The 20254-nt window shown below is 39.6% G+C and overlaps 1 protein-coding gene across 2 annotated transcripts; it reads left to right on the top strand.

The window, feature by feature from the left end:
* Nucleotides 1-13919: 13919 nt before the first annotated feature.
* DDIT4L (DNA damage inducible transcript 4 like) lies at nucleotides 13920-19951 on the top strand. Of its 2 annotated transcripts, none has more exons than XM_078068998.1 (3): nucleotides 13920-14863; nucleotides 15523-15663; nucleotides 17706-19951. In XM_078068998.1, the coding sequence occupies exons 2-3, from the start codon at nucleotides 15573-15575 to the stop codon at nucleotides 18194-18196; spliced, it is 582 nt and encodes a 193-aa protein (XP_077925124.1). In that variant the 5' UTR covers nucleotides 13920-14863; nucleotides 15523-15572; the 3' UTR covers nucleotides 18197-19951. The 2 variants fall into 2 exon arrangements, with proteins under 2 accessions (XP_077925124.1, XP_035951685.1); XM_036095792.2 differs by lacking the exon at nucleotides 13920-14863 and adding an exon at nucleotides 15036-15217.
* The last annotated feature ends 303 nt before the right edge of the window (nucleotides 19952-20254 follow it).

Here is a 20254-nt window from a genome sequence, read left to right as displayed (position 1 = left end):
ACTGGAGTGGGGGGTGGGGTGGGAGGGATGGGGTGACTGGGTGATGGACACTGGGGAGGGCATGTGCTCTGGTAAGCGCTGTGAATTGTGCAAGACTGTTGAATCTCAGATCTGTACCTCTGAAACAAATAATGCAATATATGTTAAGAAAGAAAAAAAGAAGAAGAAGAATGTAGCAGGAGGGGAAGAATGAAGGGGGGGAAATCAGAGGGGGAGAAGAACCATGAGAGACGATGGACTCTGAAAAACAAACTGAGGGTTCTAGAGGGGAGGGGGGTGGGAGGATGGGTTAGCCTGGTGATGGGTATTGAGGAGGGCATGTTCTGCATGGAGCACTGGGTGTTATGCACAAACAATGAATCATGGAACACTATATCTAAAACTAATGATGTAATGTATGGGGATTAACATAATAATAAAAAATTAAAAAAAAAAACAAATGAAATTGTCCCTATGGAACACTTAGTAAATGCCCACTAAGTATTGGTTGTTATTAATAGTCTTAATTCTGCTGCCTATAATGCTCATTCCACTCCTCTCCCTCCTTCATGTACTTCATTCCCACATATCTTTCAACTATCAGCTTAAACAGGAAATCTTCCCAGAATAACCCTACCCCTAACTAGGTTGACACTCCTCCCATTTGTACTAGCATCGGCCATTAAAGGACTTAACATTACCTACGGTGATTTCTGGTATACTGTCTGTGTCCTCCGCTAAATCATAAGCTCCATGAAGACAAATTCTATATCACGCTACTCTCCAATTTATTCCCACCCCTACAAAGCACTTGGTACATATTAGTTCCTCAAAATACATTTGTTGAAAGAAGGAAAGAACTAATGAATGAAAGTTGACTGGCCAGGGAAAATCACTTCTGCTTGAATTCAGATTTTATGTTTGAACATACTTATGGATTCTTCTACAACATTTTTACATAGCTAACCATAGGCTTCACTTCTCTTCCATTCTCCAAAATTGCTGCCGCTGCTGCTGGGAAGCATTAGAGCAATTGTTTAACTGAGAACAAGGTGAAAGATTATTTACAGTGGAAGCCACTGAAATGGTGAATGCCTCCCTGAACACTCAGATAAGGCAGCTTCCGTGCCCCCAAATCTGGACCGCGTGCTCTGGAGCTTCCTGCTCTGACCAACTTGCTATTTGTTTTACCCAAAATATATTTAGTTGGTTTAACTTAAAGAAAAAAAGAAAATTAGCCAATATTCAAAGTATTACAAAACATAAATAACATTGAATTCTTTACTTAAATTTATTATATTTAATCTTTAAAAGCTAAGTAACTAAAATGTAATTTCTACTGAATTTTCTTTTTCTCATGCTGAAACTAAATATGAGTTCTAACAGTTCACAAGATTTGAGCTTGTCAGTTCACATTAGAAAATACAAAAGCATTTTTTTTAAAGATTTTATTTATTTATTTGACAGAGGGAGACACAGAGAAAGAGGGAACACAAGCAGGGGGAGTGGGAGAGGGAGAAGCAGGCTCCCCGTGGAGCAGGGAGCCCGACACGGGGCTCGATCCCAGGACCCCGGGAGCATGACCTGAGCCGAAGGCGGACGCTTAAGGACTAAGCCACCCAGGTGCCTCCAAAAGCATTTTTATCACGATCAAGTTAATTTATGGAAATTCTAATTCCACATTATAAATCATTATATTGGCAATTATCTACTTCTGTTACAATATTATGTTTTTTAATACCCACTAAAATTGTGTCGTGTCTAAAGTACTTTCCTGTTCATTGTAGGAAGTTTACATGAATACAAAGTAAGCAATTATAGGTCTAATGCTCATAATTGGAATGATGAATGATGAAAAGGACATTCATTAAATCCTCAGGACTCATGTTTCTATTCAGCCAATTATTTATTAAACACCTACACCTATTAGATGTCAGACACTGTGCTAAGCATGGACATATAATGGTACACAGTACAGACATGGGAATAGCCTCTTGGAACAGAATGCAAACGTTAAAGAAGTAAATCTCAAATAAATACATAATTATAAATTTGATAAAATTTACAATAAGACAATAAGAATGTTAATAACAGGAGGAACCTAATTTAGATGGGGGTGTTTCAGGAAAGTCTCCTCCGAGAATGTGATATTTAAAATAAAACTTAAAACAAATCTAACATCAATTCTACACAAACTCTTCCAGAAAATACAAGAAGCACTGCATGAATCATTTAATAAGGCCTACGTTACCCTGATACCCAAACCAGACAAAGATATTACAAGAAAGAAAGAAAATGCCAGAAAATATCCCTCATAAAATAAAAGCAAAAGCCCTCAGCAAAATATTAGCAAACTGAATTCAAGGATATAAAAACAGTAATACATCATAAGAAAATGTAAGGCTCGGGTGCCTGGGTCCCTCAGTCATTTAAGTGTCTGACTCTTGATTTCGGCTCAGGTCTTGATCTTGGCTCAGGTCTTGATCTCAGGGTCCTGAGATCAAGCCCCGCGTGGGGGCAAGGGGGAGTTTCCTTCTCTCCCTCTCCCTCTGTCCCTCCCCCTGTACTCTCTCTCCCTCCCTCTCTCTCTTTCTCTCTCTCAAATAAATAAATCAATCTTTAAAAAAAGAAAAAGAAAATGTCTCATTCAACATTCTAAAATCAAAATATGTAATTCATCACATCAACAGATTAAAGCAGAAAACTGTGTAACCATCTCAAAAGATGTTGAAAAAAATATTTGACAGAATTTAACATCCATTCATAATAAGACCTTTTAGCAAACAGGGAACAGTAGAGAATTTGCTCAGTCTGATAGCGAGCATCTCTAAAACACCTACGGCTAACCTCACACTTCATGATGAAAGGCTGAATCCTCTCCCCGCATCAGTGGGAATGAGGCAAGGATGTCCTCTCTCACCTCATCCATTTAACATCACACTTGAGGATCTTGTCAATGCAATAAAGGAAAAAAAATAATAATAAAGACATACAGATTGGAATGAATGAAATAAAACTGTCTATTTGCAGATTGTGGAGAAAATCTCAAAGAATTTATTTAAAAATAGTCAAACTAATAAGTGAGTTTAGCAAGAGTGAAGGGAACTGGTCAATATATTTTTTTTTGGTAAGTTGTATTCCTGTATTTCTATATAGTATTTCTGTTCTTCTGTTGTATTTCTGTATGTTAGCAATGAACAATCGGAAATTGAAATTTTGAAATAACATTGAAAGAATGAAATACTGAGCTATAAATCTAACAAAATTTATGCAGTTTCTGGATGTTAGAATCTATAAACCTCTAATAAAAGAAATCAAAGAAGACCTGAATAAAAAGAGAGTTTATATCATGTTTATTGTTGGAAAACTCAAGAAAGTTGAAATACAAATTGTTCCAAATTCAATGCATTTCCAATCAAATCTCAAGAGACATTTTCTTTCAAAATAAATAAGTGGATTCTGAATCCATATGAAAAAACAAAGGGACTAGAATGCCAAAGTAATTTTTTAAAGATTTTATTTATTTATTTGAGAGAGAGAGAACACAGGCAGGGGGAGGGGCAGAGGGAGAAGCAGATTCCCCACTGAGCAGGGAGCCTGCCAGGTCATGGCGACTTGGGGCTCCATCCCAGGACCCCTGGGATCATGATCCAAGGCAAAGGCAGATGCTTAACTGACTCAACCACCAAGGGGCCCTTAGAAAGCCAAATAATTTTGAAAGAGAACATATTTAGAAGACTCACACTACCTGATTTTAAGGCTTGTGATACTGACGAGAGGATAGACATATAGATTAAGAGAACACAATAAATACCAGAAATAAAGTGGTGTGTGTATGGTTAATTGATTTTTCATAAAGGTGCAAAGGCATTTCAACAGAGAAAGTATGGCTTTTCAACAAATGTTACTAAAACAATTGGATATCTATATGAAAAAAAGGTTTCAACCCACACCTTATATCTATATAAAAAAGGAGCTCAAAGTAAATCGTATATACCCACATAAAACTATAAAACTTCTAGAAGAAAACATATGAGAGAAACCTTTGTGATCTTGATTAAGCAGAAAGTTCTTAGGTATGACACCAAAAATATAACCCATAAATATATTAATAAATTGGACAATATCATAATTTAAAACTTCTCTTCAAAAGATTCTGTTAGAAGAATAAAAACACAAACCACAGACAGGAAAAAATTATTTGCAAAACACATATCTGATAAATGACTTGTATGCAGAATTTCTAAAGAACACTCAAGACTCCAATAATCCAACAAAAATACAGAGACAAAAGATTTCAATATACATTTCAATGAAGAAGAGTTACAGGTAGTAAAGAAATTCACAGAAAGATGTTGAACATCATGGGTCACTGGGGAAATAAAAATTAAAACCACAATGAGATATCATCGCATTCCTATTAGAAGGGCTAAATTAAAAAAAAAAAATGGAGGAGGACAGTATCAAATTCCAACAAGGATGTGGCACGTCTGAGACACTCATACATTGCTGGTGGAAATGCAAAACGAAACCTTTTTGGGGGGAAACATTTTGGCAGTGTCCTGCAAAATTAAACATATACTTATCATAGAACTCACCAAGCCTACTGCTAGGCATTTATCTAAGAGAAATGACAATGTATGTTCATACACAAATCTGTAAGCAAATATGCATACTAGTTTTTATTAGTCATCATTAAAAACTGGAAACAACCCAAACGTCCTTCAACTAGCAAATGAATAAACAAACTTTGGTACATCTGTACAGTGGAATAGTACTCAGAAATAAAAAAAAAAAACTACTGATGCCCATAACGACTCAGATGAATCTCAAGTGCATTATGCTCAATAAAAGAAACGAGACTCAAAAGTCTATATGGCGTGCTCCCATTTGTCTAACACTCGGGAAGAGATCATTGATTGCCAAGGGCTGGTGCTGAGGCAAGAGGTTGATTACAAATACACACAAGGTAATATTTTGTGGTGATGGAAATGTTGTATATATTGATCGTGGTGGTGGTACTTGCATGACTGTAGGGATTGTTCAAAATTCATAGACCTCGGGGCGCCTGGGTGGTCAGTTGTTAAGCATCTGCCTTGGGCTCAGGTCATGATCCCAAGATCCTGGGATCGAGCCCCACATCAGGCTCCCTGCTTGGCAGGAAGCCTGCTTCTCCTTCTCCCACTCCCCCTGTTTGTGTTCCCTCTGTGTCTCTCTCTATATCTAATAAATAAATAAAATCTTTAAAAAAAAATCATAGACCTCTACACTGAAAAGAAGGATATTAATATATTTAGAGTATACTTCCATAAAACTGACCCCCAAAAATTGGTAATTACTACTTACTGAGTACACTTTTAAGAACTTTCAAATCCTCATATATATAGAAAAGATCTACTATTTTTCCTTTTTAAATATGAAGTGACAAAGATCAAGATGGGTGTTGTCCTGTATTTCTTTTTTTTTATGTTATGTTAGTCACCATACATTACATCATTAGTTTTTGATGTAGTGTTCCATGATTCATTATTTGCATATAGCACCCAGTGCTCCATGCAGAACATGCCCTCTTTAATACCCATCACCAGGCTAACCCATCCTCCCACCCACCTCCCCTCTAGAACTGTCCTGTATTTCTTAAGGTGAGTCATACTGCAAACCACATAGAACATTTTAAGTTTTCTAGGAGCCATGTTTTAAAAAAATCATAAAAAGAAGCAGGTGAAATTAATTTTAGCAATATATTTTATTTAACCCAATATATCAAAATCCTACCATTCTAACATGTAACTAACATAATAATTATTAATGAGATATTTTGTATTCTTTATATTCAGTTAAATCTTTGAAATCTGCTGTGTATTGTAAACAATCTCACTTTGGACTAGCCCTAGTTTAAAACTAGTCACAAGTGCGTAGTGGCTATGGAATTGGACAGAACAGACCAAGGGCTTTCCCCAAACCGCACTGCAATCCATGCTCTCACCTGTACTCAGTAGTGACATCCACAAACATTTGATGTACTGCCTTGCATTTAATTCAATATTCTCCTGTGAGCTATAACAAAGTCATGGTTTGCGGTGAAAAGAGAGAAATGTTATTGTACTATTTGAACATCAAAATCAAGTCACAGGCAACTTGTAAATTTTATGTTAAAGGATATTGTTTCCTTCTCTGATGGATATTCTCTCCTTAACAGAAATCAAAGGGCTTTTGGCTTCAATAAACATAGTAATGACCCTACATAACAAAAAGATATCTGATTGAAAGTTTAATATAAGTAGAGTGGTGAAATTATTTATATATATAATATATATATTATATAGTAAGAAATTCACAAAAACATGTTGAACATCATGGGTCACTGAGAAAATAAAAATTAAAACCACTCATTATATATTATATATAATATATATGTATATATATATAATACATTTACATATATATATTCTTGTTGCCTGAGATGGCCAATCAGTGAAGTCATAATGGTCACTGTAGATACAGCCCCAGTGCTTTCCCTCAAAAGTCAGAGCATGTTAAAACAATATAAAAAGGTATCATATATGCTTAAAATATGTCTGAAATAAATGAATACATGCTGGAGAGACTATGAGGAAACAGGAATTCTTATACTTTCCTGGTGGGGCCCCAAAACTGGAAATTAGCTATAAGGATAATTTATCAAGATGTTTCAAACTACATTTTGCACATTAATCCTTTCCTTCACAAGTCCATCCTCTGAGAATTTATCTTATAGGTATACTTGCCCAAACACAAAGGGACTTAGGAATAAGATTATTCATTACAGCACTGCATGTAATTGCAAAAATCTGTAAATAATCAAAATGTCCCTCTGTGAGGTACTGGTTAAACAAAAGCAGAACATTACATAGCAGCAAACAGAGAGAGGGAGAGAGAGAGAAATGTATTCATCTGGAAAAATCTCTAAGCTATATTGTCAGTGCAAAAAGGCAATGTGCAGAACATAAGTATAATATTCCCCTTTAGGGTAAAAAAGAGTGAAAACGGAAATATATGTTAGTATGTGCTTTTAGTTTCATAAAGAAATCCTAGGAGGATACATAAAAACTAATATGAGTGGTTACTTCCTGTGGGTGGGGGGCAAAGAATGGCATGAGTGAGAGTCAGCAGGAATTTGATTTTTCACTTTGTAATTTTTAAATTGGCTATTTGTAAATTCGAAGTCAATGCTATTTTATTAACTTTATCATTTTGTTTCAAGTTTTCCAGACCTTCTTCAGTAATACTTCCCCTGGATGACTTATTTATTTATTTATTTATTTATTTATTTATTTATTTATTTATTTTAGAGGGTATAGGGGCAGAGGGAGAGGGGGAGAGAGAATCTCAAGCAGGCTCCACACCCAGTGCAGAGCTGGACATGGGGTTCAATCTCAGCACCCTGAGATCATCATCTGAGCCAAAATCAAGAGTTGGACGCTTAACCAGCTAAGCCACCCAGGCAACCCTCCCCTAGACTACTTAAGAATAAGATGAATGTATAAGGATCATTCTTCTAAAATTAATTTTTGTAGTTAGATTTGTTGGATTCCACTTACATCATTGCCTAAAAGGGTTATACCTTTATAATGTCAATCTATAAACAGCTCCCTGATATAGAAAATATAAAAATATTCCTGATATATGGAGCTTTCATAGTAACTGTTTAAAAGCAGAACACATTAAAAATACTTTTTAAGAAGTACTTTATATATAGATTTCTTTGTAGGCAGCAATATTTCAATAATGGTTAAGCTTAAAAATGTGCTAGATATGGAACTCACGTTAGACATAAATGCTAAAAGTAGGGCTTCCAAGAAAGCTGCTTCAAGACCCGTAAATTGAACAAAAAAGAAAAAAATTAAATATATTTTTTAGAATTAGAACTATAGCTGTGTTGGTAGATAGATATAAATAAGATCAATCTTAGTTCACATGGTGGTTATGCAATCATAAACACTACTGCTTTATTTGCTAGTTTAGCATAATATCTGGTATTTCTCCTTTATTCCTCCAAGAAAGAAGTAAGTTGAATGCCATTCTCCCCCCTTACCATCCTTATCCTCCTACTCCACAGACCCAATGCTCATGTCAAGGATTTGAAATCCAATGCAATGTTGAGACTTCAGGCATCCGGTGGGAGATGAGACATCCACCTCTAGTCATTCATCACCCACAGGTTAAAACCAAAGATGTTCATTACTCGTACCCTCAGCATAGCATCAGATCTGATCGTTTCCTGCTGTTCTACATGATCCTTGGGGCACAGGAGGAATCATTCTCAAGTATGGAAACCCTGTCCACTTCCTCTCTTTCCACCTCTTAGACACACTAAGCCAGGGCCTAGGCTCCCCTGCTCTTAAATCCCTAGACAACTCCTGTCCAAAGTCAGAGTTCAAGCCAGTATAAAAACTAGTATGTGGGGCCACGTCTCCTAATTCTCCAGCTAGTGCACTCTTGATTGTTCATTATGAGCAAAATAAAACCTCTTACCATCCTGAAAAACCCAACATGGAATTTGATGAATTATTATAGTATGCAATAGAATGTGCATTCCCATGAGCAAACTCACAAGCTATGGGTTTGGGGGATGGCCACCCCTGACTGAGCTCTTAACTTGTAGGACTCGTGTTGCCAGAAACTTAACATGCATTGTTCCATTGAACCTTCCCTAGTCTAGATGAGGAAGCTGAAATTCAAAGGTTTTAAGTTAATTGCACCATGCCTACTTGGGTCAAAGCCAGAGTTTGAAGCCTAGTCTCGCTGAGTTAGAGCCAAAAGTCAAATCACTAAGGAGGGCTGTTGTTCTGCTACATAAACAGAAGTGAGCACTTCTGGACATCTAAACCTACTGCAAAGGTAATTATGTATTGCTATTCATTAATCTGTTCAGTACCATTCATTGCTCAGCTTACATATGATGTTTCAATAACATCACCCAACTGAATGCACATCAATGTGCTTAAGCTATACTGACATCTCCCAAAAGCCTGCTTCGGCCAGGTATGATTTACAGCCTCCACCGTAATATATACATCATCCATAAAAATAGTTCTCAATTACCCGCACAATATTTCCAAAAGCCAAGGCAATGTTTTAAAGTATATTTTATGATACAATCATAGAAGAGATGAATACTTGCATAGCTATATTTACCCCCTCCAGTAAATTTGGAAGTAATCAGATCTGTATCTTTCTGTATTACACCCTCCCTTCCAAATTTGTTGTTTCCAAACACAACGTTCCACAGAGTGATCATTTTAAATACATTTAACAAGGTAAGCCCATTCCATATGTTACATAATTGGCTTCCACTTTGACAAGGTTGAAACAATTTACAGTTTGACAGTGTCTCAAGTTTATTAAACAGGATTTTATTTTTATATAATACAGTCTACTCAGATAATCAGACTGTTTTCACATAGCTGTGCATGATTTCATGAGCCAGGCCCAAGGGCTAAAAGCCACACAGCGCTGACTAGATTCATTAGGGCCATGATGTCTGACTGAAGCTATGGAGAATCAGCAAACACTTGTCCGGCTGGGAATCCACCTTTCCGTCAAGGCCATGTTTTGCATATGGTAGGAACTCAATAAATATTTTTTATTAATTGGCCTAGAATAAGTTTTACAAATGCTGAGATGGTCTTACTGTTTTTTTTCTCTTTAATCTGTGCTTCTTAAGTTTTAATTGCATACAATATGAATCACCTAGGGATCTTTTCAAAAAGCAGATTCTGCATCAGTTGGGTTGAGGACTGATGTTCGGGATTTCTTACAAGCTCCTAGAAGGTGTTTGTGCTACTGGTCCATGAAACACACTAAGTACCAAGGCCATAAACCTTCCTTCAAAATATGGTAGTGCTTTTATCATTACCAGCCATGGCTCCCTCTAGCACCCCAACTTATCATACTAATTGTAACCTCAGATTCATTTGTCTACATTCCTTTCTAAACTATAATCTCCCTGGAGACAGGGACCCTGTTGGACTCCCAGTGCCTAACAGATAGTTAATACTCGATTAAAACTTACTGAATGTCAATTGGCCAATGAATGAATATGAACAAAAGATACATTTTTATACACACCCTCGAACACATATGAACACTCCCCTAGCTACCTTTTCATAAAAATGTCACTGGGGCATTGGGGATTTTTCAGAGTCAGGGCAAAATTCATAATCATAATCAGGGCTCATATTCTTTGAGTGTGTTATATATTAACTAACTTAATCCCCACAACAGCCCGGCATGTGGTACAGTTATTACAATTCCCATTTTTAAAGGTAGAAAATGGAGACACAGCAATGTTAAGTACCTTATCAAAGTTTATACAGCTAATTAGTGTCATGGCTAGTGTCATATACAGCTAGGCACTTAGGCCCCACAGTCCATACACCTAACCACTACACCATGAAGATAAAAAAACACAATCGCTCTCTGACCTTGTCAAACTTGTTAACATTAATGTTCTTTACAGAACGAGGGTCAGACCCACTCTAAAGACTACCAGATTTTTCTATCTGGTCCACATGTGGGCATTCTTGGATTTAATTATTTTCTTGTGCAACCCCACAGGGTTATGTCATGAAGCAATGTGGAACTTTTCTGGGACACAAATGTGAATGACAAAAGCCATGCAAATTTTGTCCATCAGAATAGGACACTTGGCTGGTACAGGGAGGCGGACCAATGAAGGACCAGCATCTACACGAGCACATAGCTATGTTTTCCTCTTCTTATCTTTATGCACATAAGAATTCCAGAGGAATGGTATGCCATGATGGTATTCCCCAACTTGGAACTTGCAAAGGTTTTAAGGTGTATCCCTAGAAAAGTGTCAAGGACCTTCTCCATGCTCCTAGCTGACATTCTCTTATGCGGGCTCCTGAATTATAAATCTTTGTATAATTAAGGAAAAGAAGGGACAGTGTACATTTAAACATATCAGCTTTCTTTACTTAAAGGTAGATAATACGTAACATTGTTTACGAAAAGGAAAAAAATCATACAACTATTTTGAGAGATAAGTCACTATGGTAACCATTTCTCTGCTTGAATTTAGAGAAGCAAGGCCTTCTGCTTCTGGAAGATTCTCTCAGCTTTTAGCCGCAGGTATTATGTATTATTTTCTACTGGGCTTCTTTTGTCTTATATTAAATAAGTCTTCATATTATCTTACTTATTGGAAAATCTCATTATTCTATAGACTAACTCATTGCATATTTCATCATTAAATGGAAATTTTATTGGTTGGAGCACCCTCAAAGACAAAAATAATGATGACATATCTCATCCAGAGTGTTAACAGGGGGTCATACATGTCTTGAAACATTTGGGTGGTTCTTTAGGCAATGATTTCAAATACCTGTGATTTTTTTTTCCAGAAAACTATTTCCTAGATTAATATAGGAAAGTTAATACATGTAATTCTGTATTTTGTACCAAAACAACTTTTTACCCACATTATTTTCTTACTTACCATTGAGAGACCTCTTTCCTGTACTCCCATTAAGTTACACATGTTCTATCATAAAAAAAAAAAAAAGTTGTCTTTCCCAATCAGTGGCAAGTATTTTCTGTACTGCCTGCAAACAGGAAAGAGGATAAATTTTGTTCTGTTTTAACAATACTTCTCCAACCCCATTTAGCCCCATTAGTGCTTGCTGCAATAAACAGAACCACAATTTCAGGACAATAATAATTGCAATAATAATAGCTATCACTCATTAAGCACTTGCTATGTACCGACACTGTTCTAAAACTGCACGTAAGTACTAGATTTAGAAATTTAGCATAACCAAGGAAAGCCAGGGATAGTGTGCATTTCTTTTAAAGATTTTATTTATTTATTTGAGAGAGAAAAAAAGAGAGTGTGAGTGAGGTGGTGGGGGAGAGAGGGTGGGAGAGAGAATCTGAAGCAGACTCCGTGCTCAGCTCAGCACAGAGCCCGATCCCACGACCCCATGATCATGACCTGAGCCAAAACCAAGAGTCGGATGCTTAACTGACTAAGCCACCCAGACGCCCCAATAGTGTGCATTTAAAGATCTCGGATTTCTTTATAAAAAAGAGATAATATTTAGCATTGATTATAAGGGTTTCTCTTTTAATCTCACAACAACCCTATGAGCCTGCTAAGAGACTTCCATGTCCTGTAGATCTTCCCAGAACCCATTGCACAGATTAAGAAACCCAGTCATTTTCCCTCTGATGTCATAGTTCGTGAAATAAAATTAGCAATGTACTGGATATAACTGTATTAATAAGACCTCAGGAACAATGGCTCATATTGGATAAAGAGAGAAAATTGGCCAGTGAAACATAATAAATATTCACCACTCCAAGTCACGAATGCATAAGATACCAGTGTCTCCTAGAATAATATATTAAAGCATCATATTTGTTTTTCATTTTTATAATATCCCTGGTATTCTGAACTTATACTTTATGCAAGCAATGATATTATGAATACTATATTTAGACAGGAGGGGGACATGGAACTTCCATATTTGTATATACATCAGATGAACATACTGTTGCCATGTGTTACCACTATTTTTCTTTCTTAGGTGGATGAGTAAAGCATAGTAATAAAAAACCATTCTTCAGTCAAAGACGTTACTTAGGATTTTAGTAGTTTGCTATATTACACTGGTTTATGAAAGGCAATCAAATGATTTAACCAATTAGATTTTCTCTTCATATTCAACTATTGTTTCCAGTAAGCACCCTCACAAACTCTTTCTACAGTATGAAGAGGATATAACAAAACAGCAATGAAATGTACTTCAGCACTACCTCATAAACACCTGATACCCCCATGTGAACCTTCCGTTATAATTAACCATATCCACAGCATATAAAAATTAATGGACGAAAGTATGTGTCATCTCTTGACAAGACTATGATGGCACTTGGTTTTTCCAAATTCTGTTCTATGATTCATTTTTAAAAATCGGGTCTGTTTGTTTAACCCCGCAGAGATGCAAACTGGTGATAGGATGGATTTTTTACCCTTTAAAAAGTAGATGAGAAAGGACAATCTCCACTAATTATCCCAAGTATGAGTTCCACATCGATCATTCCTTATGCCCTGAGCTAGGTCCATTCAGCCAAAAAGAATATTATTCAGTCTTTCATACATAGGTAAATTATTTTCTGCAGTGAAATCCCAAAGGGATTTTGCAAAATTTCAGTTAGTCAGGTGAGAACAAAGTAACGGCTATGTTCTAGAAGGCCCAATAATCTTTCTGGCCCTTTGGGAGTACTTAGTTTATGTGTTTTGCCTAAATACCTAAGGGAAATGAAATGGGTAATTTCTTTATTTCAATGGTGTGGGTTCAGAGCACTCATTACATTAATCCTAATAGCTCTCCTTGGAGGCGGGTAGGTGGCCGCTTCATCAGTATTGCCACCCAGATAAGGAAAGGACGCTCTGTAGCTTGCCCTCCCCTCCCCCTGCCCCAGACAGCTAGGCAGCTCATCTATTCATCTTGAACATATTAGCCACTGAAACCGCTTTTTAGTTGGCTTAAATGGGCTTGTTTATTTCCCACTTTTCTGCTATTGAAATAGAAGTGGAAATCTGCTTTCAATGACCAGCCTATCAGCATCTCCTTCCTTGGCTGGCCTGACCTTCAGGCAGTGCAGCTGCCTTAGTCGAGTTAAAAATGGACTGTCAGGCTGGCTTTAATTTCTGCGGCACTGCCTCCCAATGTCCTCCCACTGATCTGTTTATCACACCCTCCTTACCCTTTCTGTTGTTGTTTTTCTTACTACGACTTTTTAGCCTGGACAGCTGAAACTGCTTTTCAAGGCCCTAACCTACAGATCCTTGTACACATAATCCTGAAAGACCAGGAGCCAACGCTAGATCCTCCTACTTGTAGAAACAGTCTTCCCCTCCTGGCATCCCCTCCCTTTCCGCTCCTGACCCAACGCCTTCTTCGGGAGTGACCTCTCTGAGCAGATCATCTCCTACTGCACATCAAAGCAGGAAAAGGGTGGATTAGTAACTTTGGAAGGAAACATAGCACTTGGCCTCCCGCTTATGGGCTGTGCGCGCATGTTGAGTCTTTGCACAGTTCCTCTGTCTCTCTGTGCGCTTGGGTTCAGAACTGCGCATCAAGCCTCACAGGGATTATTCCTAGCAGGTACTAAAACTCCATATCTTCACCGCCCCAAGCCCCTTCAAGACCACCCGACACCACGGGGCTCGCCAGAAAGGTCTGCCTCTGAGTATGACAACTGCTCCCGGCGATGAGGCGGGCGAAGAAGCAGCTAAGGTCCCACTAATGGTTTTGCTTCGTTTTTGGCAAAGTCCCCTTCATTCAAGCTCCCAGCTCTCTGGAGCCAGGTCTAATTAGAAGAGTACCAGGCTCACCCTTTTCGCAGAGAAAACTCATTAATCATAGATGAAACCGCCTTAGGGTGCTGGGAGTGCAGTGATGAAGACCCCTCCTAGAATGCTGGAGAGCCTCCTCCGATGCGGAAAAGGCGAGCTAGATCTGATCGCGGGCAGGAGGGAAAGATGTAGAAACCCACGGAGTAGAGTTGACTTGGTTAGAGGCCAGAACTAAATGCATAAATAATGCTCATTGAACATCGAAACAGATATTAGCCAAGTTTAGTACGACACAGCAAAGCCTCAGGTCCCGGTAACAGACAAAGGACGGAAAGCTTCCCGCTGCCCGGGACAGAATCTCAACAAGGGCACCGGCGGCGTGAGAGTGTGCGCGCGCTGGGGTGGGGTCGCGCCAAAGAATCCAAGCTAGTAGTGGAGGCGAGTGGTCAGTTTTCGGCAAGTCGTACACCCGGAATTGCGGACTCGGTGACCTGTGGCCCACCCAGGAAACAACAGGTGTCTACCCGGCCGCAAGCTTATCCTCAACTCCCAGCGGCTCCCCTTGGGCGGCTGCAAGTGTCTGGGTTGAAATGCAACCCGACCCCGGGAGGGGCGGGGCGCAGGGCCGCGGAGGGGTGGTGCAGGTGGGCGGGCCGCGGCGGGGTGAGGAGGCTGGGCCTATAAAGTGCTCCCGGCCCCAGGGGCGATGCTGCTCGGTGGAGCGGGTAATGCGTGGGTTGGGGGTCGATCAGTGCTTGGGTCTGCAGGTCCCTGAGCCTCCGAGGGAGGAGGCTCCTGAGAACAGTTCGTGCCTCCGTTTACCCCGCCGCTTTGCCAGCGAGCGCGCCCGTCGCAGCGAACTCCCGGCAGGTGAGCGAGGCGGCGGCCTCGGGGGACGGAGCGGGGGCGGAGGGTTCCGCTGCTCCCCGCCCAGGGGTGCGTTCCGCTAGGCACGTCCGCTCCGAGTTATGCTAACTTTGAATTAGTTTTAGGTTGTGAGTGTGGCTGGCGTCTCCACTCCCGGGGCTTTGTAAACTTGAGTTGCGGAGGCCGGCTCCTCCCCTTTGGAAAATGACTTCCTCGGCTAGTTAGCTGCCGGGACGCTAGGCATTTTAGGAGCCTCTGCACGTCTTGCCTACTTTTGCAAATCCGTCCTTCTTCCCTTCTTTTTCCAGCGCCCCGGAAAGGCCGTTCCGCCCCCGCGAGGGAAACAGAGCCGTTGACCATGGTTGCAACTGGCAGTTTGAGCAGTAAGAACCCGGCCTGCATTTCAGAGTTGCTAGACCATGACTTCCACCCGGGGAGCCTGCTAAATGGTGAGTTTCCCAGCTGCCCGCCCCTCTCTCCTCCAAAGGTCGCGGCCCCTGGATAGATGAGATGGGTGGACGGACGGTGTCGCCTCTTCCTCGATGTAGGGTGTGCCTCAAAACCCATCTGAAAAGACTCCTTTCCAAACTTTCTAGCATCTTCTGTTCGTGGTAGTGAGAAACAAAAGTAGCAAAAAATAAAACAACTGAAGGCTGCACGGTCTAGTTTGCGGCCAAGAGGATGTTTGGGGATTAAAAATTAGATAGGTTCCTTAAGGGGTTGTGAAGTTACGGTGAATTCGAAGTGTACAGTTTTGAATTTTAACAAATGTATTCACCCTTATAACCACTGCCATCACCCCGTACCCCCAAATTCGCACGCGCCCATTTGCCATCAGTTTTCCACTCTCCCTCTCCCCTGTCCCCAGGGAAACACTGATCTGCTTTTTGTCATCATAAATTAGTGTTGCCTCTGCAGTTTCATACAAATGGAATCATGTAATACCTACTCTTTTGCATCTGATTTCTTTCCGGCAGCCTAATGATTTTGAGATCCTTTAATGTGGTTGCTTCTATCGGTGTATGTTCCTTTTTATCGCTGAGCAATATTCTATTTGTGGATACACCCAGCATTCTGCTTTTAATGCCAGAAGGAAATTTTAAAACAGCAGTGGTGCTGGACATACTTTGCTCTGCAATTTTAAACAGCAATTTCTAGGTTAACACACTGCTCTGCCACTAAGAAGCTATGTGGCATCGACAAATTGCTTAATTTCTTCGGGCCTTCCTCATTTCAAAGGCCCAGTGGTTGATGAGCTAGTTTTATAGGCCAAAGCTCTAAAATTCTCTGTCTTCAATATAGGTAAAATATGGAGCCTTGTAAGTGCATTTGTTTCATTGAGTTATAAAAACAAAAACAAAAACAATGACCGAACTGAATAGGTGATGTGGGGAGATGAAGAGACAGTAGCCAATGAAGGTGAAGTATGCTTAGGGAGGGGTTGCCCAGTTGACTGCGTATGCGGTGTGGCATCCTGCCAAGTGGTAGGATTAATTTGGAAGGTAGGTGACCAAATGCAGAGCTATCTCTTTTCCTTTGAGCAAATCTAATTTTATTTTCCTAGGACTGTTTTGTTTTGCTTGGCTACGAAAACTACCCAGCCGGTTATAAATATCCTCGTGGACCTTAAAGGTCTTCCCTTTGAGCAATTTTTAATCAAAGAGCTTGAAGCTAAAATTGGGATCTACAGACCATTCCCATAGAGACTTTTAAAGAAAGACACAAATTCGATATTTACTATAGCTCATCAAGTTCATCTTAAGTTCATCAGTAAGGAGCAGTAGCAAAAATCCTGCATTTCACAATAACAAACACATATAATTCTTAGAAACGAACAGTCCCTTCATCGAAAAAAAAAAATTATTACCATTTTTATTCCAGAAGTGAAGCGTGTTCTTTGTAAAACAAAATTAGAAAACCCTCAGAGCAAGTAAGGGAGCGGGAAGGAAAAGAAAATCACTGGGGGGCGCCTGGGTGGCTCAGTCGTTAAGCTCTGCCTTCGGCTCAGGTTGAGCCCCGCATCGGGCTCCCTGCTCCGAGGGAGGCCTGCTTCTCCCCGCTCCCACTCCCCCTGCTTGTGATCCCTCTCTTGCTGTGTGTCTCTTTCTGTCAAATAACAAAAAAAAAAAAAAAGAAAGTCACTGGTATTCTAGTATAACCATAGAAAGATTTTTGATCCAGTCTGTAAGATTGTGTGTGTGTACACATGTAAATTTAAAGAAAAGAAGTTATAGCCTATCCATCCTGTTTATCAAAACCTTTATTTCATAGATGCGTTTTCAGTCTCTGAGAGATTTCAGTGACCTGATCTGTTTGTTACCCAGCTAGTCAACAGCAAAGCCAAGTAGGCTGACTCCCCAACAAATATGAGCAAAAGGCAGACGTGGTAGATAGAAGTAGCCCATGTTGCTATCTTGGTATGTTTTATCTGCTCCGGGATTGATTGATTGATTGATTGATTGATTTCATCTCAAACTTCCCTTTCCTACAGATTTCGACTACTGGGATTATGTTGTTCCTGAACCCAACCTCAATGAGGTGATGTTTGAGGAGACAACTTGCCAGAGTTTGGCGAAAATGCTGGAGAACTGTCTGTCCAAATCAAAGCAAACCAAACTTGGTTGCTCAAAAGTCCTCGTCCCTGAGAAACTGACCCAGAGGATTGCTCAGGATGTCCTGCGGCTGTCCTCCACGGAGCCCTGCGGCCTGCGAGGTTGCGTTATGCACGTGAACTTGGAAATTGAAAACGTATGTAAAAAGCTGGATAAGATTGTGTGTGATTCAAGCGTGGTGCCCACTTTTGAGCTCACCCTTGTGTTTAAGCAGGAGAATGACTCCTGGACTAGCTTCAGGGACTTTTTCTTCAGCCGAGGTCGCTTCTCATCTGGCCTCAGGCGAACTCTGATCCTGAGTTCAGGATTCCGACTTGTGAAGAAAAAGCTTTACTCCTTGATTGGAACCACAGTCATTGAAGAGTGCTGAAAAGGAAAGTTTTAAAGGTCCTTTTTATGATTGGGTCATAAAACTGCACAGTTGCCCTGTGAGAGTCATTTTAGTCACTCTGCCTACTCTCAACGAGAAACCCCAAATTGAGTCATCTCCCTTCCAGGCTTCACATTTACAGCAACCCAACTAAAAGGCTGAGTTCATGGCTTTTGAGAAAGGACCTGAAAAAGTGTACTTTTTTTTTTTTTTTTTGCCTATATCACATGTTTTTACAAAATGGCATGGAATAAAAGAAGCAGTCCACCTTAGTTTTATATTTGACCTCGCTTTTTCCAGGTTGTCTTGCTAAATAGACTATACACCAAATGTGCCTAATTAGATTTTCATATGGCTTTTTTTTTCTGTATGTTTTCAGAGTAATCCTTTCAGTTACAGAAATGTCATGATGCTTAGCCCGTCAAAACTTCCAGAAGCCCACACCACTTTCCTGCCCCTACTCAGATATGAAGCGTTCTTAGACTGAAGGGTAGAATGTAGTGGGTGAGTGTAATTAAAACTTCACCCCATGCAAGAGTGAATAAGAAATGTCACAGCAAGAACAGAGCTACTTCACTGTTTCTTGGCATCCTCTCTATGCTTCCGTTTTAGAGGTGGCAGAAGCGTGTATTGTCATTTCAGTAACCACAGTATTGTTTAAAATAACTTTATGGTACAATACAAGCTCCGTTTTTCTAGTTCTCAAGTATTGAATGTTATCTTTAAGCTAAAAAAGTGAAAAGTGTTGAACGGATTTTTTTGCATATAGTTGATCACTCTTCTCCTGAGGGCATGGTGAATGTGTATGGGAATGGGAAGTGAGTTCTCAGATCCACTTCCTTTCTCATTCACTTGATAATCTAGCTTCTGATTTTCATTATCACCTATACTTAACCTCAGATGAAGCATCTCACCCAGTCAGTGTCATCTGGCTCTGGCCTCTCCTGGAAACTGAGGTGTTTCTCCTTAGCCTGAATCTTCAAAGGAGATAATAGGTGCCTGCTACCACTTTTCATGATCAACATGGGCCTATTTATGAAGTCTGCTCTGGCTATGGATATCTGGTGTATAGTACAGACTAGGGAATGAAAATCATGGTCTAGATAACCAGTTTTCTTCAGCCTTGGATACCTGTCCCTAGGGAACAAGAAAGGCCTGATTTTTTTTCTTGTTCCTCCTAGCTAGGTCCTTAGCCATTCTTGTTTTATGTTAATGAGAGAATGTAGCCTTACACTATTCAGCAAGGCCCTCACATTTTTGCTGTAAATCACAAGAAGGAGCTCAGTCGGGTCTCCTGCCCAAATTATTAGTACCACTTTACGTGCCTGAAGCCAGGGTTGTAGGGACAAATGTCTTCATCCTGGTGTTGCTCAAAAGCGGGTGTGATCCTGTTATGGATCCCATACGTGACCTAAAAGTTCACTATTCAAATCAGCAAGCAGTCTAACAAATCCAACTCTTCATGTGTTTGAAAAGATACCGCAAAGCCGGTCCTTATAGGACTGGGCCCGGAGCAGTCAACCTTGTTTGCATGTCTGTTACTCTTGGGCTCTAAAGGTCACCGTGATTCTGTGGGCCTGGCTTCTCTGGCTTGGATGTAGAACTGTTGTCCTTCTCCCACTAACAGTTGTCGTTGACTCTTGTCTTTTGTGCTCACAAAATGGTGATGGCTTATGGAGATTCCTAAATTAATATTCCTGTTAAAGGAAATTAAAGTTTGTCTATTTTTGACAATAAAGCATCATATATTTTTAATTCTGTTGTCTTCTTTGTCTTCAATGAGTTTATGCAATAATCACCCAAAAATGTATCTGACAATATTAAGGAAAGATGACAAAACAATTACCCCTTTTTGACAAGGTTCTTTGTACCCTTGCTTGTAATATTCCAATTGTATTTATCACATGTGCATATGTATCAATAGAGATTTGCCTCATAATTTTTCAATTACAATAATACTTTTTATAGAAAAACATTAATAATTTGAGTTCTTTCGACAACCACCTTTTTACAAACCAAAAATGATTGTGTAAACTTGTCTTATAGTTTTTTCAGTGA

This window comes from Halichoerus grypus, chromosome 3 (assembly GCF_964656455.1).
Source record: "Halichoerus grypus chromosome 3, mHalGry1.hap1.1, whole genome shotgun sequence".
Taxonomy (NCBI): domain Eukaryota; kingdom Metazoa; phylum Chordata; class Mammalia; order Carnivora; family Phocidae; genus Halichoerus; species Halichoerus grypus.
Note: the sequence above shows the minus strand (reverse complement) of the source record. Positions and strands in the feature narration are given on the sequence as shown.

Coding starts and splice junctions, on each gene's coding strand:
- DDIT4L (XM_036095792.2), top strand. CDS start 15,076: ATGCGTGGGTTGGGGGTCGATCAGTGCTTGGGTCTGCAGGTCCCTGAG. Junction 15,218..15,522: donor TCGCAGCGAACTCCCGGCAG/GTGAGCGAGGCG, acceptor TTCTTTTTCCAG/CGCCCCGGAAAGGCCGTTCC. Junction 15,664..17,705: donor CCCGGGGAGCCTGCTAAATG/GTGAGTTTCCCA, acceptor CCTTTCCTACAG/ATTTCGACTACTGGGATTAT.